Genomic DNA, 13,527 nt, shown 5'->3' with positions numbered 1-13,527 from the left:
ATCCAGGGCAGTCTTGGAGAAAGAGGTGGAGAAAGACAGATTAATTTTGCTTTCCATAACTTTTCTCCTACTGTTATGTTTGCACATTCCTCAAGCATCACTTGTGGCTTTGCAGCAAGTGTTGAACAATAGCTGAGCTGCCTCAGGAGCGAGCAGGAACCAGACTTTGTCACAGCTTGGTTGGTTATGGCCCCACTTACAGCTGTGGCAGCCCCTTTCTCATCTGGTTTGCACTCATCTCCCTGCATGCTGCTGCAACCATGCGGGCTGGCGTGAAGCAGGATCCCATTCCCAACACCACCTGCTCTCCTCTGAGTGCTGTCACCTGGAATAGCCTGGCACCAGGCTTTATGCCTTGTTATTCCCATGGTGGGGTCACAGTCTGGCCCTTCCAGATTTAATACAAAGAGTTTCAGAGATTCCTGCTCTCTTTTTTTCCCCACCTGCTGAGTTGCAGCCACACCAGCTATGAAGGAAGTTGCTCATATCCTCATCAGAGAACAGCAAGTGGTATCCACATGTGTAGGAGAGAAGTGGCCAGGCAAGCCTGTGAACCAGGAATGATGAAAGTCAGGGCTGGAGGAGAAAGGGAGAGGTATTTTAAGGGTCAGCACACAAAGTGCTGTACTAGATTGGAGGGCTTTGGGGTTCTGCAGAGGGGTTGCAGTGATTGTTGGGATGATGCCATTTGCCCTCTGACTCATTTTTGCATGCATGTGCCCTGCCTACAGAGACCTGGGGGAAGAATGTGATGACATGAACAAGATCAACGGTGATGGCTGCTCCCTGTTCTGCCTGCAGGAGTTGTCCTTTAATTGCATCGGTAAGTCTGCTCACGGTGGGCAACAACTCTACGTAGAGTGCAAGGGGAAAAAATCAACAGCATTTCCAGCATTTCCAGCTGAAGAGTTGTCATGGAAGAGAGGAAAAAAAGGTGGAATTTGTAGGTTTGAAAGGCAAACATATCTTCCCAGCTTCTGGTCATTTTGATGGGAAATTGGTTCTGCTGGCTTTGAAACAGCCTAGGACTTAGGGCTAAGTCAGCCATTGTGGGACTGATCCAAAGCCCATTGAAGTCAGTGGGTGGTTTTCCACTGCCTTCAATAGGCTTTAGATCTGGCTATGTGAGAAGACATGAACTGATTTTTTTCCTGGTAAACAGGAGGAGGAGTGAAAGGGGAAGGGACTGAGACCAGAAGCAAGTCCAGCTGAGGTCACACCTCCTTTGAGTTGCAAATCAATATCTGAGGATCAAAGGTCTAGCTAATCCCCTTTTTCAGAGGTGAAAACTACTTAATCAGATTTCATTTGCAAGCCTGGTTTGCTCTGATTAGCAAAACCTGTAAGGACAATGGCCGGAAGATGCTGGAGCTATCCAGGATAGCAGGGCTGCAGTTGTGAGCTTTACATATTCATTAAACTCTCGAGGAATGCTGGAGGTAGAGAAGGGAAATGGAGACCAATTTGCACTGCACCTTCTGTGGGGTGGCCCTATGTTGTGGGATTGCATTTCCCAACCAGGGCTCACTGAGGGCTGGGGAAGGATGGAATGTGCAGAGCTTCTGCAGCCAAAGTAAGTGTTCATAAAGGGTCATCTTCTTCTCAAGATGTTCTATGAGATTCCTTATCTGGTCTGACCAAGCAAATACTCGGTCCCATCTAGTGATCCTTCAGCTCAGGGCATCAGTCCTAAGCAGATAACGCAATGTTGGCAAGACCGAAATTTGCTCTTTTTGGCAATCTGATGATTACCTCTTGTGCCTGGAGAGGAGAGAGAGGACCTCACAGGCACCATGTTTCCCTTGGGTGGTAAACTGGGGACTGCTTGTCTCGTCATAACAGATACAGTTTTACTTCAGCATCCCACACTGTGAGACTTGAGGCCTAATTTGGTGATGTTCTTATTTACATATTTACATATGTAAATAGCTCTTTTGAAATCTGAGCATATTTATGGTGCAGGCTAATTGTGACTATTGGTGGTCTTGAAGTTAGGTTTGTGTTTCAAGTCACTTGCTGCATTAGAGCCTCAAGCACTGAAAGAGATTAGTCATAATATTTTGAAAGTGAGATAAACACTTATGCAAATGTTTTGGGTTCTCCAAAAGTCAGGCAGAGTGCGAGGTTCCAGCAAGGGGTCGGGTTGGAGCTGCGTGGCTGCATCTGTATCACCCTGCTCAACAGCAGGTCTGGGTCTGTACTTTGACCACATCCTAGCGTTCCGTTAGGACATGACCCGGGTCCTCCCCTCTGTACGCTGGTTATTAAGGAAACTTGGTTGTGTGGGCTGGGCAGGAGCTGCATCATGTTCCAAATGATCGATGGACAGGAGTAAGAGTGGGGTGTCCCAAGCCTTGGACCACACAACATTGTCCTGCTAGGTGAGTGCAGGAGCCTGCTCTGTACCTGTGTACATGCTCATCTCCAGCGCTAGCAACAGGGCTGTTTCAGAATGTGATAAAAACCTGTCTGACAGCAATACGATTAGAACATGAAGCAATGAAAACATACACACAGCTATTTCTGTGCCATTACAGAGGAAGTGATGTTCAGATTTGCTTGTGCTGAAAAGGAAAGGGGAATTCCAGAGGTAAAAAGTTGTTTGTTTGTCATGGCCTTTGGAAGGTTGTGGTTTATGCACAGGTCCTGGATTACAAAAGGGAATGAAATCAACCTGCTTTGTGATATGCAGAATATGGGGGTGCAGGTGAATCAGAGTACCTGAATCACTGGAAAGGCGCACGGATACACACCTTACAGATGTTTTGTTGGGTGGCTTTACAGCTGTGGTGGTGAGACTGCTGTGGTGGTGATGGCCTTGGTGTGTGTGCATAAGGGTAGGCCAGATGCTGCTGTTTTGGGGCAACCACTGCCTTCATCAAGTCCCTAAGAAAGGTTCAGAGGAGGTAATACCTGTGAAACAGGTCCTGTTGGCATTTGTGGGTGCTGGACCACCATGAATTAGGATATCAAGAGCTAAAGATGAATGGCTGGCTCATCTTTCGGACAAATGAACAGTGCTGATTTGTATTCTGTTTTAATACGCCAAGCATTCAGATCTCACCAGAAAACATAAAGGTGTTGAGGAAGAGAATGGCTGTGCATATCTCAGAATAAATACTAACCAGAAAGTGCAAACGTTCAGCATTCTCCACAATATAATAGTATAAGACTGGATCTTCTGCCTTCAGCCAAACAAAAGTCTTCTTTGAAACTGGTGAGGGTTTTTCTTGGGATGCTTGAGTTTCTGTTTGAGGAGCACAGAAAAACAAGGGTAATTCATTTCCATATTTACAAGGCCAACACATGTTATAATCCTGTAGGACAAGAAGTAATTATTTCAGACAGTGTTATTTTTGCAGTGATGTTCTTATTGTATTATGTAGCTCTTTAGAGCCCGGGGAATCACTCCCCTTCACCAAAGAATGCCGTTAGCCTCAAACACATGTTCAGAGGCTTTGCTGAATTGGGGGCCTCAGGGTTTGATCTTGCAAACGTTTCCTTCCAGGCATGTTTCTGAACTACCACAAGGCATTCTTTAGACTTCAGCAACTCTAACCACAGCGGTGAACGCAGTGCTTGTCACAGACTGTCTGCAGGATTGGGTCCCACATGGCTGAGAGTAATCACTAAACATTTTGTTTGCTAAAGCAGGGTTGAAGAGGCATCACCACGGAAAGATTCATAGCAGGAGGCTTGATAGCTAAGCCCAAGTGAGCTTCTTCCTTCCAGAGACCAAGCAAGTCACCTCATTTGGTAGAAGAGAGATACAACAGAGCCCACAAACACCATCAAGCTTTAGATTTAGAGCTGTGACTCACAGAATAATTCAGGTTTGAAGGAGTCCCTGGAGTTCTCTGGTCCAAGGAGGACCAATCTTAAAGTTAGAGCTAGCTTCAATTTGGAGCATGTTGCTCAGGGTCATGTTCAGCTGCGCTCGAGGTATCTCCAAGGATGGAGGCAGCCTGTTTGCAGGTGTCCCTTTGCTTCTCCTAACTCCCTTTGTCTTTTAGGATCATGAAGCTTACGGGGTTTTTTAATTGCCCAACTTCCCTTTGTCTGAATGGCATGAGGCTCTCAAGGCACTTTGCGCTAGTGCCTGTAATAAAATTAGAGGGGTTTTTTTCCTCTCAGTGTTGTTTTCCTTCCTCCTTTCCTCTCTAATCAGATAACAGTGGATCAATCTGCTCTGCCACAGGAGGAGGGGCGCGGGGGAAGGAAGGAGGGAGGCAGGGAAGAAAACTGTGTGGTCTTACTGTCAGGCTGTCCTGGCCTTCTCTGAACACAAAGGCAAGTAACAGAAAACAGATAAGATGAATAGTGTTTTCTCCCTGCAACATGCTGAAGAGTGACAGCGAGATTAATTAATTAATTAATGGCAGCATCTGGCAGTACTCCTCCTCTAAGTTCTGTGGCACATTCACCCTTCCCCATTCTGAAATCTGTCATCTCTACTTATCCCCTTCCTCTCCTTCACCTAGCTTGTTTTGCACATTTTATCTCCCTCCCCACAAAGAACCGGGTCCCAGTGGAGAAGTTTCACTTGGCCTTTGGATACGTAGGAGCCAAGTGAACTGCAGTCGTGTCCGCTGTGACTGATGCACCCCTCTCCTACCTCTTGGCTGCTTTTCTTTCACCTTGCTCTGGATTCCTCCCGGGATAACTGCTTTCTGCGATTACTGCGGATCTCAGCCAAGTTCAAGCCCTGTGTAAAACAGGCCCCATTTGTAAGAGTTATGATTTCCAGTTGTGGGAACCCAGAGCTTTTTTGCACTTGATCCATTGAGAAATGGGTGTCTAACAAGCAGCTGAGCACCTTGTCCTTGGCGTGCACTCTCCCACACACCAAGGTTGTACGCATGCATCCAGATATATGTGCGGACATTGAAAAAGAGCGCTGCTTTCATTTGCATTCCTTTTGTTGAGTGTGATGTGCATTATGCATTGATTTAGCTCACCAGGGCTGAAGAAAGAGAAGGCTATGATAAAAAAGATGCAGAGATCAATAAAAAAGAAGGGAGGGGGAGAGAAAGTAATATGAAAAGAGATGAGTAAAGGCTGATAGACACATTGAACCACAGCTGGGAAGTTGCTGCAGAACTTCTATCTACCCTTAAGTTTGCCAGGTAATTTATGGGGTTTTCAATTGCATCTTATTGGTGTTGTTATTGCTACACTTTATCTCCTTTGCTTATAAGGGACTCTTCCTAAAGCCTTTTTACAGCAAAACAGGGCAGCGCTTCCACTTACTTCCACATGTGAGTGGTCCCGCTGCAGAATGTGAGTGTTTCAGGTTAGACACACATCTCCCTGCTTTGTTGGATCAGGGCCTCAGGGATGTAAAATACAAAGCAAAGGCACAGGGTAGAGGAAAAGATAAAATAAATACACCTAGCTCTTGAATTTACCTCCAGTTTCTGGCATCTTGAAGCATTAGACTCCGGTTCAGGGAAAAGTATGATTTTAATTTCACAATGATCATTAAACACCTTTTCTCTCGCTCCTGCTTGGCCTCAAGTGGTTTTTTGCTACCTTACAAATCTGGATCTGTCCTTCTCCTCCTCAGAGGCCTCTCCCTCCAGCTGTGAGCCTTACCTTTGTGGGAGCTCTATCCTTTACCTCTCCCATTATCCATAAATTAAGCATAGCACTTTCCCCTAATCTTATTGTTTGGCAGGCTGCATTGCATTCAGGGAAGTGATTAATATTCATGAGCTTGCTATCTCTGTTTGGTGCATAATCCTCTAGGGAAATTGCAGTGTTAAATGAGTGACACAAACCTAATTTTATATGTCTTTTCTTTCCTTTCTTTCTTTTTCCTTTTTTTCCCTTTCTGACAGAGGAGTAATGTGCTTAAAATAAATTGATGGATGACCATCCATATTCATTGTGGGCATGCTTTGAGAGCGCGCCTCACTCCCATCCTCTCTCCCTCCCTTCCTCATACCCCTGCACAGGAACATGGCTTTGACTGCCGAAACCCTGGCCCCACACAGCAGCTAATGGTGATTTTGCCTTCTTTCATGAACATTAAATAGGCCTTGGCTGACCCTGCTCAGGGCTTTCGGTAGAACAACAGCATGAGAGAAACTGAGCCACCTTGCAAGAGAAACTCAGCATCTCACAGGGCATCAATAAGACTAAAGCATTGACCAAGGAGCTTGGGAAAGAGTATTGCTGTCGATTCAGAAGCTGAGGTTCTATAGCAGAATTTAATGGCAAGTAGCAATGATTTTACTGACTGGGGCCATTCAGATGATATTTGTGTGAATCAGTCAGCTTAAGGCAAATGCTTTGAAGCTGATGGTTTCCTGCAGCTCATGGGAGTGTGGCTACATGTTCTAAAATGTCTAAGCACTCATTTGGCAAGTTAGTAATCACAACATAGTCATAAAGTCTCTCAAAGTGATTTTCAGACTGTCATCATTAATAGTGCAATGTTAGCAGGGCCAGCTGAGCCACAGAGCAGAGAGAGCAGGCATCTCAGGCAGCAAAACACAAAGGACAGATGCTTTTTTGTGGGGGAGAATGTGGGATGGAGTGGTATTTGCCTGCATTTTTCTCTAGGCCAGTGACTCCAGCCCAGTTCATTCCAGCTTTGGTTTTTAGGACACAGCTACAATGAGAGACCAACAGAAGGATTACTCCTTTGCTTGTTGCGTCCCTCACGCATTACTCTCAGTGGATCAGCGCTTCCATGGCTGGCCACGCTTCCCTCCTTAGAGCATCCTCTGTGACACAACAGCAACTTGCTGTGTTTAGAGGATGGTGCTGAGCACAAGACCTTCCTTTGCAATAACATAATAACATCCAACCACACTAACAAACAAGCAGTTTGTGCTCCCTGGTGACTGGCACCACTGTTTTTTTTTTCCTCCTGGGCTCCTTCCCAGCTTCCCAAGGAAGTGGGCCAGGTGTTGGGAAGGGCCACATTGGCCAGTCTTCTTGCCTTCATAGTGGCTGTTGCCATGTGTGACAGAAGCCTCAAGATTTTCAGTCAGACAGTCTCCAAGTTCAGCTAATAAATCTGTGTAAGTCTGAGGAAATACTGAAACATTCCCAGCTCTGCTTTTCGGATTTATCCAACCACCCAGGGAAGGAAACAAGATTAGGAGTGACCAGAACGTGTACTTTAGTGCTTTTAGAACATGCGTGGTTGGTGGAAGGCCACGTTGGCTCCCTTTGGCAAGCCACAGAGCTGATAAGGTCTTACTACCACTGCCAGTGATGGGAAATAGCCTTTCTCTTAAGTGACAGAGGCTCGTATTCTTGGAGGTGAAATATCCGATTTCAGTGCCGGGCTCTGAGAGAGAGTTGTAATTGTATCTGTCTGCAGCATGCAGATCAATTGCATAATTATTGTGCCCCAACCGCTATATCATACCGAGGAGCCGGCTCACGCCAGACAAAGGACAAGCCCAGGAATGTATTTCCACGAAGCAGCTGAGTTACCAGGGAGCCACGTTCCGCATTCTGCCCTGCTCGGTTCAGGAGATGCTCAGACACGATTGTCATGTTGTACAGGGGGAAAAAAAGCCTCCTGCAAGGCCCCGGGATGTGCTGCAGTAGATTGCAACACCCGTGTTGCCGTCATTTCCAAGGTGTCTGTTTTATTTCATGGAAGGAAAACGTCACCATGTATTGATACGCAACTTTATTCGGCAAGGTCTGCCCAAGCTCTGTGTAATGGTTTTTCCTCTTCTCAAACCCGAACATCCAGGAAGGAAAATAACTCTCGAATATTTTACTGTAGCAGGAAATCTCTCTCTGTCTCTGGCTTCTTCAATATTAAAGAAGAGATTAGCAGATATCCTGGAAGCAGGCCAGGTTATTCACTCTCTTCCCACTGAAGCCAAAGGTGAAACTCCCATAGAAATAGATGGAGCAGGTTCTGCTATCACTCAGCTGCCGGGTTCTTGTGATCTGCAATGGAATTATTTCTCCTTTCGTGATAGAAACCTCTGGATATGTTTCTTTTCATCTGTAAACTTAAACACCAGTGCTGGAGATAGAATCATAGAATCAGAGAATAGTTAGGGTTGGAAAGGACCTTACAGTTAAGCGACGTGGTGGTAAAATCCTGCTTCTGCACAAGTTGCTGACTTGGGTGAGCCTGTGATTCGTCCCTCACTGTGTCTGAAAAGAGCTGGACACCTTTGGACAGACCTTCCATGGGTGAAAATTAAGCTTGCTCTGTTCCCAGATCTTGTTACTTTGAGACAATGCTTCTGCATTTTTGTACCCCTCTTCTCCCTCTTTTTTTTTTCTCTTTCGGACAAATAGTTATGTGGCGTGAGGCCTGTTAGAGTTGGAAACATCCCCAAGTAAACAGCTGAGCTTAAAAATACTCCTTTTTTTTTTTTGTCTGGCCTTTCAAAAAAAAAAGTAGTTATTGCACAAAAGAAGACTATGCTGATGCCAATCACTGCGTTCCAGCTGAAAACAGGAAGCTGCCCCGAGTGTCTGTCCCCAGCACTTTGACTATGCGGCTCGGACATTCAAAGCCTCAAGGAGGATGTGCCCTGTGCTATGAATTGGATCCCTTGATCTCTTTTTTTTTCTTTTTAATGAGGTGGAAGGCTGCCTATGACAGATAAGTGTGTATCCTGCATGTCTGCTTCCTGATTTGTACCAGATTTCATTAGTTTTGCTGGGGATTTTCCAGCCTTGCTTCGAACAGGTAACTGTGATAGGGAGATACCTGCTCATCCAGACCTGGGCTGGCAGGTGCCTGCAAGCACTGCCTAAACCTTCTGCCTTACCTTGTGCACCCTTTTATCTCTAAACCCCACATAAGGGGTTTGTATTTCAACCCAAAATCTGCCTTTTGCACTGTGTTCAAGCAGCTGAAGAAGTAAGGAGATAAGGAGATCGCACAATGCACGGGATCCCTAAGATCTCGCAGACCAATGCAGTAGGGAGCAGGCCAAGTCTTGTTAGTCTGTCTTCCCAACAAACCCCCCTGTCTGGGTTGGTGTCTGCCATGGAGCATTCAGGGATTCCCAGATGTTGCTGAACTGGAGACTGCCTTTTCCCCAAGCAAGAACAACTTTGATTTGGTCCCAACATTTTTGTGCCTTCAGTGAGAACGTTGTCAGCGAAAAGGAGCTCAGGCTGCTTGAATGAGTACGTGCTCCCCGAGTTCAGCTCAGGATCCTTTAGCATCTGTTGTCAATCCCCAGAGGTGCTGTCTCTTGCCAGGTGCTGTGCCTGCAGACATTTTGCTGTTCTAGATTTGAGCTGGATTTCCAGGCAACTGCTTTGTAATTTTTTGAAGTCATTTTTTTCCTTGAGGACAAATCAGATTTCCTTCATGTTCCCTTCCTCCGTATCTCCTTCAAATCAGATTCAACTTTGAAGTGAGAAGTCCGCGGTGTTGATGAACCAAGTCCGTGATGCAGGCCATATGTGACCACTACAGCACTGTGACCTTCAAAAGGTCTTGGGAGCTTGTAGGTCTCTATGGAGGCAAAAGTTAGCTCGTATTACCCAGGACCTGGATGCATTTCATGTCACAGTAGTTGAGAATAGAACATAAAAGGCATTTTGCACCATGATGGAAATAGAGATGTTAGCTACTGCTTCCTAGAAAAACACCACTCCTGACACTGCCCTCCCTGCCTTTGACCTGTAGGACTCTGCGGATTTGACTGAGCTGTCTTCACACCACTGTGGAAAGGGAAGAAGCCTGTTAGCTTTTATTTTGTGAGGGCAATCGTAGGAAGAAACAATCTGATCGTTCTTTACTTTGCTCATGAAAATGTGAAGCCCAACATGTAACCTGCCAAGCATCCAAGACCACAGTAAGAATCAGGAGTCGGAGCTGGTGCTCAGCACCTGTGGAAGGAAGAGCCTATGCTTTTTGGCAGCCCACTCGGTGATGCACCACCTTTGTCTGTCATAGGTAGATGCCTTCATCAGTGCTCTCATGCCCTCTTTGCTGTCACTGAGGTGTAGAACCTCATGGGCAGGCAAGACCTGCTCTTCTCACCAACGCTCCCCTCAAAACATGCTTCAGGATGGCGTGTCAATAGTAGGACTTACTATTTCTTTCCTTTCTTTTTCTTGCCTTAAAAGAAAACAAGGGTTGTAAAGCCACTTTCACCATCATTTTTCGAAGCACATAAAAACAAGCAGGTACCTGATCTCTCAGCTCTTACGTCATCCAGCCCCATGCTGTGATGGAGAACAGGGTGCAGCCACTCTGCAGGACCAGCACAGCTGAAGGGCTCATGACAGTGCAGTTCAGTAAGACTTGGTTAATCATTTAGGCAGTTTCCATTTAATTCAGACATCCCAACCTCTCCATTCGGTGCCTCCCTCGGGTTTTGCAGGCTCCAAGCAGACAGATTTATTGGGGTCTTAAGCATAATCAGGAACAAATTAGCCTCTGTTAGGATCACACGCTGGCCTGGATCACAGCTATTCAAAGGCTGCCTTCCCATCCATGTGAGTATGAATTAAGTCATCAGGTTGGAGTAGGTCTTGAGTATTCTTTTAACCCAAACACATGATCTTATCAGAAGCCCATTACGTTTATCATCGCATTAGGAGGGAACATTTGGAGCCAGTGCAGGAGTATGTTGCTATATAAATGTGCTTGCTTCAGTGGGTGTCATGAAAAGAAGTCAGTGCTTCAGGAAGGCCAGGGAAATGCTGTCTAAATGCCTAAAATGAGGCTGTGAGTTTCTGGGGATGTGTTTGCATCAGTGGGGTGGCTGCTCTGGGGATGTGTAAAGAGAGAGTCCGTGTGTTTGTGTGTCAGTGCTTCTGTCAGTGGGGGTGTGCAGCAGGGTGCTCTTGGGTGCTGGTATTTCACTGTAAGTGTATATCTGACTGTGCCTATGTCAACAGGCTGAAGGTTGGGTCTTTTTAATAGGGTGGGTGTTTTCCTTTCTTTTTTTTTTTCTTTTGCTTTTTACAGAAATAAGCTTCTTTTCCTAAAATGACAAAGAAACCCTTTTTCCAAAAATCCATGTTTTCATATGTTTGTGATTTGTTTCTGAGGATTTTTGATTGCTGACCACAGGCTTTCCAGAGCTGAATGTTTCTCAGGGATTTCTGCTGAGACTCTTACTCAGACTGGGACATAATGCTCCAAGGCGGGCAAGCTGCTTAGCTTTATCCTGCTGTTCTTGGGTACAGCAGAGACCTGGCCTATGCTTTGCTATTGCTCTCCAGAGACAGGAGCAGAACAAGAGATGCAGAAGGATAAGGTTAAGGGAACCAAGAATTTTCCTCTATGGCCATCACAATGTGAATGAGCCACACTTGTGCAGCGCTGTGCCAGCACTGATAAGCCCTACAGAGAAACAAGGTATGTCACAAGGATGTCCAAACTGTGACTCCCAGGGCACGTGTTGTTCATGACCAGTTCAAGTTCACATTCCCAGCTGGGTCAATATCAGATGAGGACTAGCATGGCCCTGCTGGCATCAGTGCTGTTGGGCAATAGGCCCTGGGAAAGGCAAGGCAGTGGCTGCTGGGACCAGCACTGCTCGGTTGCCTTAGGGCCCATCTGCACATCCACGGAGCCCCTTCCCACAGCAGAGCAATGGGACACCCCAGAGAGCCATTGTCATCTCTTCCCTGTGAAGCACTCTCCCAAGCCTCCTCCTCCCAGCCATTCGAGGTGTGTGGTATATGTTCGGTGGCTCCCAGCCATATGAAGATTTTAAGATGTGACATGTAGGGTCAAGGAGTTTGGCCACCCCAGCTCAGGCGCAGGGCTGCACTCATACAGCTGAACAGCTTCCAGATTCATGCTGGCTCCTTTTCACCACCTCGCAGCACTGGCCTAGCAAATACACAGTTCCCAACACTTACCCATGTACACGAGTTGTCCGCAGAGGTCATGATGAAATGAAACCATTATGACATTCCTCCCTGATTGACTTCTCCGTTCTTTTAAACTCACACTCTCAGAAGGACCTGGAATCTTTCATGGGGGATTGGGAGGAAGGGAGGGGAAAAGGAGTGAAAGTCATTAAATAATTGAATTGCAATAAACTGATTTTTTCTGGCTCATGGTGGTATTTCACTGTGTAAACTAGGAGGAAAAATAAACAGGGGATTTAGTAGTTTGGAAGTAGCTCAAAATTGAGCAGCCGTTGGATTTTCTGACACCTAGCTCGAGATAGTCCAATGCTACCGGCAGGACTCTCCTTAGGGATCGCTTCCATCAGTCCAGCTAGCAGCTCTGGCTAATTTCCTACCAGGTTTTTTTTCAGCAGGCTTATTTGCCAGACAAAAATACAACAGGCTGTCAGAACTGGATACCTCTGGGGACTGGCAATGATAATACAATACAAAATAGGATACCAACAGGTCAAAGGTTTCCATTTCAGAGAGTACTCTAATGACTGAAAGTCATTATTGCTATGCAGTCTGTTTGAAAAGAGTAGATGGATCTCAGTTCAGTTTTTAATGGGCCAGTGTTACAGAAACAACCTCAAAAATTTGGCATCTTTGTTGGCAGTCTCATTAGAGAAGCCACAGAATAAATGGACGAGGATAATAAAGTCTCCTGCTGCTTTTGATCCTTTCAGGTCAAATCTGAGTCATGTTGGTTGAAGCCGTGTGTGTATGTGGCAAGCTTACCCTCGCACATTGTATACTGTGTCTGCTCTGTGGATAAACAGATCTGTTGGGCTCTTTGGTCACTACAACTGTGAACTTGGCAGTTTTCACCATCCCGAAATTCACAGTTGCTGCTGCTGCTGCTGTTGTTGTTTTGCAGATATCTTTCAGAAACAAAAAGGGAAACGTTGCAGACCAGCCCCTCTGCTGGCGTTTTTCCATCCGAGTTGGTGGAATTACGCCAACACCCACATTGTCTCTCTATGTATTTTCTGTCTCTGCTTTCTTCTGTCTCCATCCTTTTAAATGGAGATAGATGAAAATAAGCAGAAATCCCCTTACATTAGGAAATGTCTTGGAGGAATTGCCCAATATAAAAGTTGACTATCGTTGCTTGGCTTTTTTTAAATCACCTTGCTATTGTCTAGGAGTGCTTTCATGTCCCAGTGACCTGGTCCAGCAGATACAGGACACTGATGCTATCAGGTCCTAGCTCTTACATTGCTACCTGTAACCAGCGCTTTGTGATTTCTCTTCCTCCTGGCAGATGAACCCAGCAGGTGCTATTTCCACGATGGTGATGGAGTATGTGAGGAATTTGAGCAAATGACCAGCATCAAAGACTGTGGCGTTTATACTCCTAAAGGCTTCCTGGATCAGTGGGCTTCCAATGTCTCCGTCTCACATCACAGTGACCAGCAGTGCCCAGGATGGGTGGTCATCGGTCAGCCAGCAGCAACCCAGGTAAGAAAGCATGTGTTCTTTCCTGTCCTGGGCAGCAAAGTCCAGCAAGAAGCAACAGTCATGAATGTAGCTCAATGGTCAACACTGGTGCGTGATGTTTCCTCTGCCCGTTAACTTGCTGCTTCACGAAGGAAGGCCCCTGACAGCAGTTTTCCTCTTTCTGAGCCTGATAAGTAGTGAAGAGTTGAAATTCAGTTCCAATCA

The 13,527-nt window shown here is 46.0% G+C and overlaps 1 protein-coding gene across 2 annotated transcripts in view; it reads left to right on the top strand.

Annotated features, from left to right (window-relative positions):
• PAPPA (pappalysin 1) overlaps positions 1 to 13,527 on the top strand; it is a 181,638-nt gene that overhangs the window by 93,429 nt on the left and 74,682 nt on the right. For both annotated transcript variants that reach the window (XM_065695845.1, XM_065695844.1), the window contains exons 9-10: positions 732 to 823; positions 13,127 to 13,323. In XM_065695845.1, coding sequence (XP_065551917.1) covers positions 732 to 823; positions 13,127 to 13,323 — 289 coding nt within the window. The remainder of the gene's footprint in view (positions 1 to 731; positions 824 to 13,126; positions 13,324 to 13,527) is intronic.

This window comes from Lathamus discolor, chromosome 15 (assembly GCF_037157495.1).
Source record: "Lathamus discolor isolate bLatDis1 chromosome 15, bLatDis1.hap1, whole genome shotgun sequence".
NCBI classification, from domain to species: Eukaryota; Metazoa; Chordata; class Aves; order Psittaciformes; family Psittacidae; genus Lathamus; species Lathamus discolor.
This window is presented reverse-complemented; position numbering and strand designations above follow the sequence as displayed.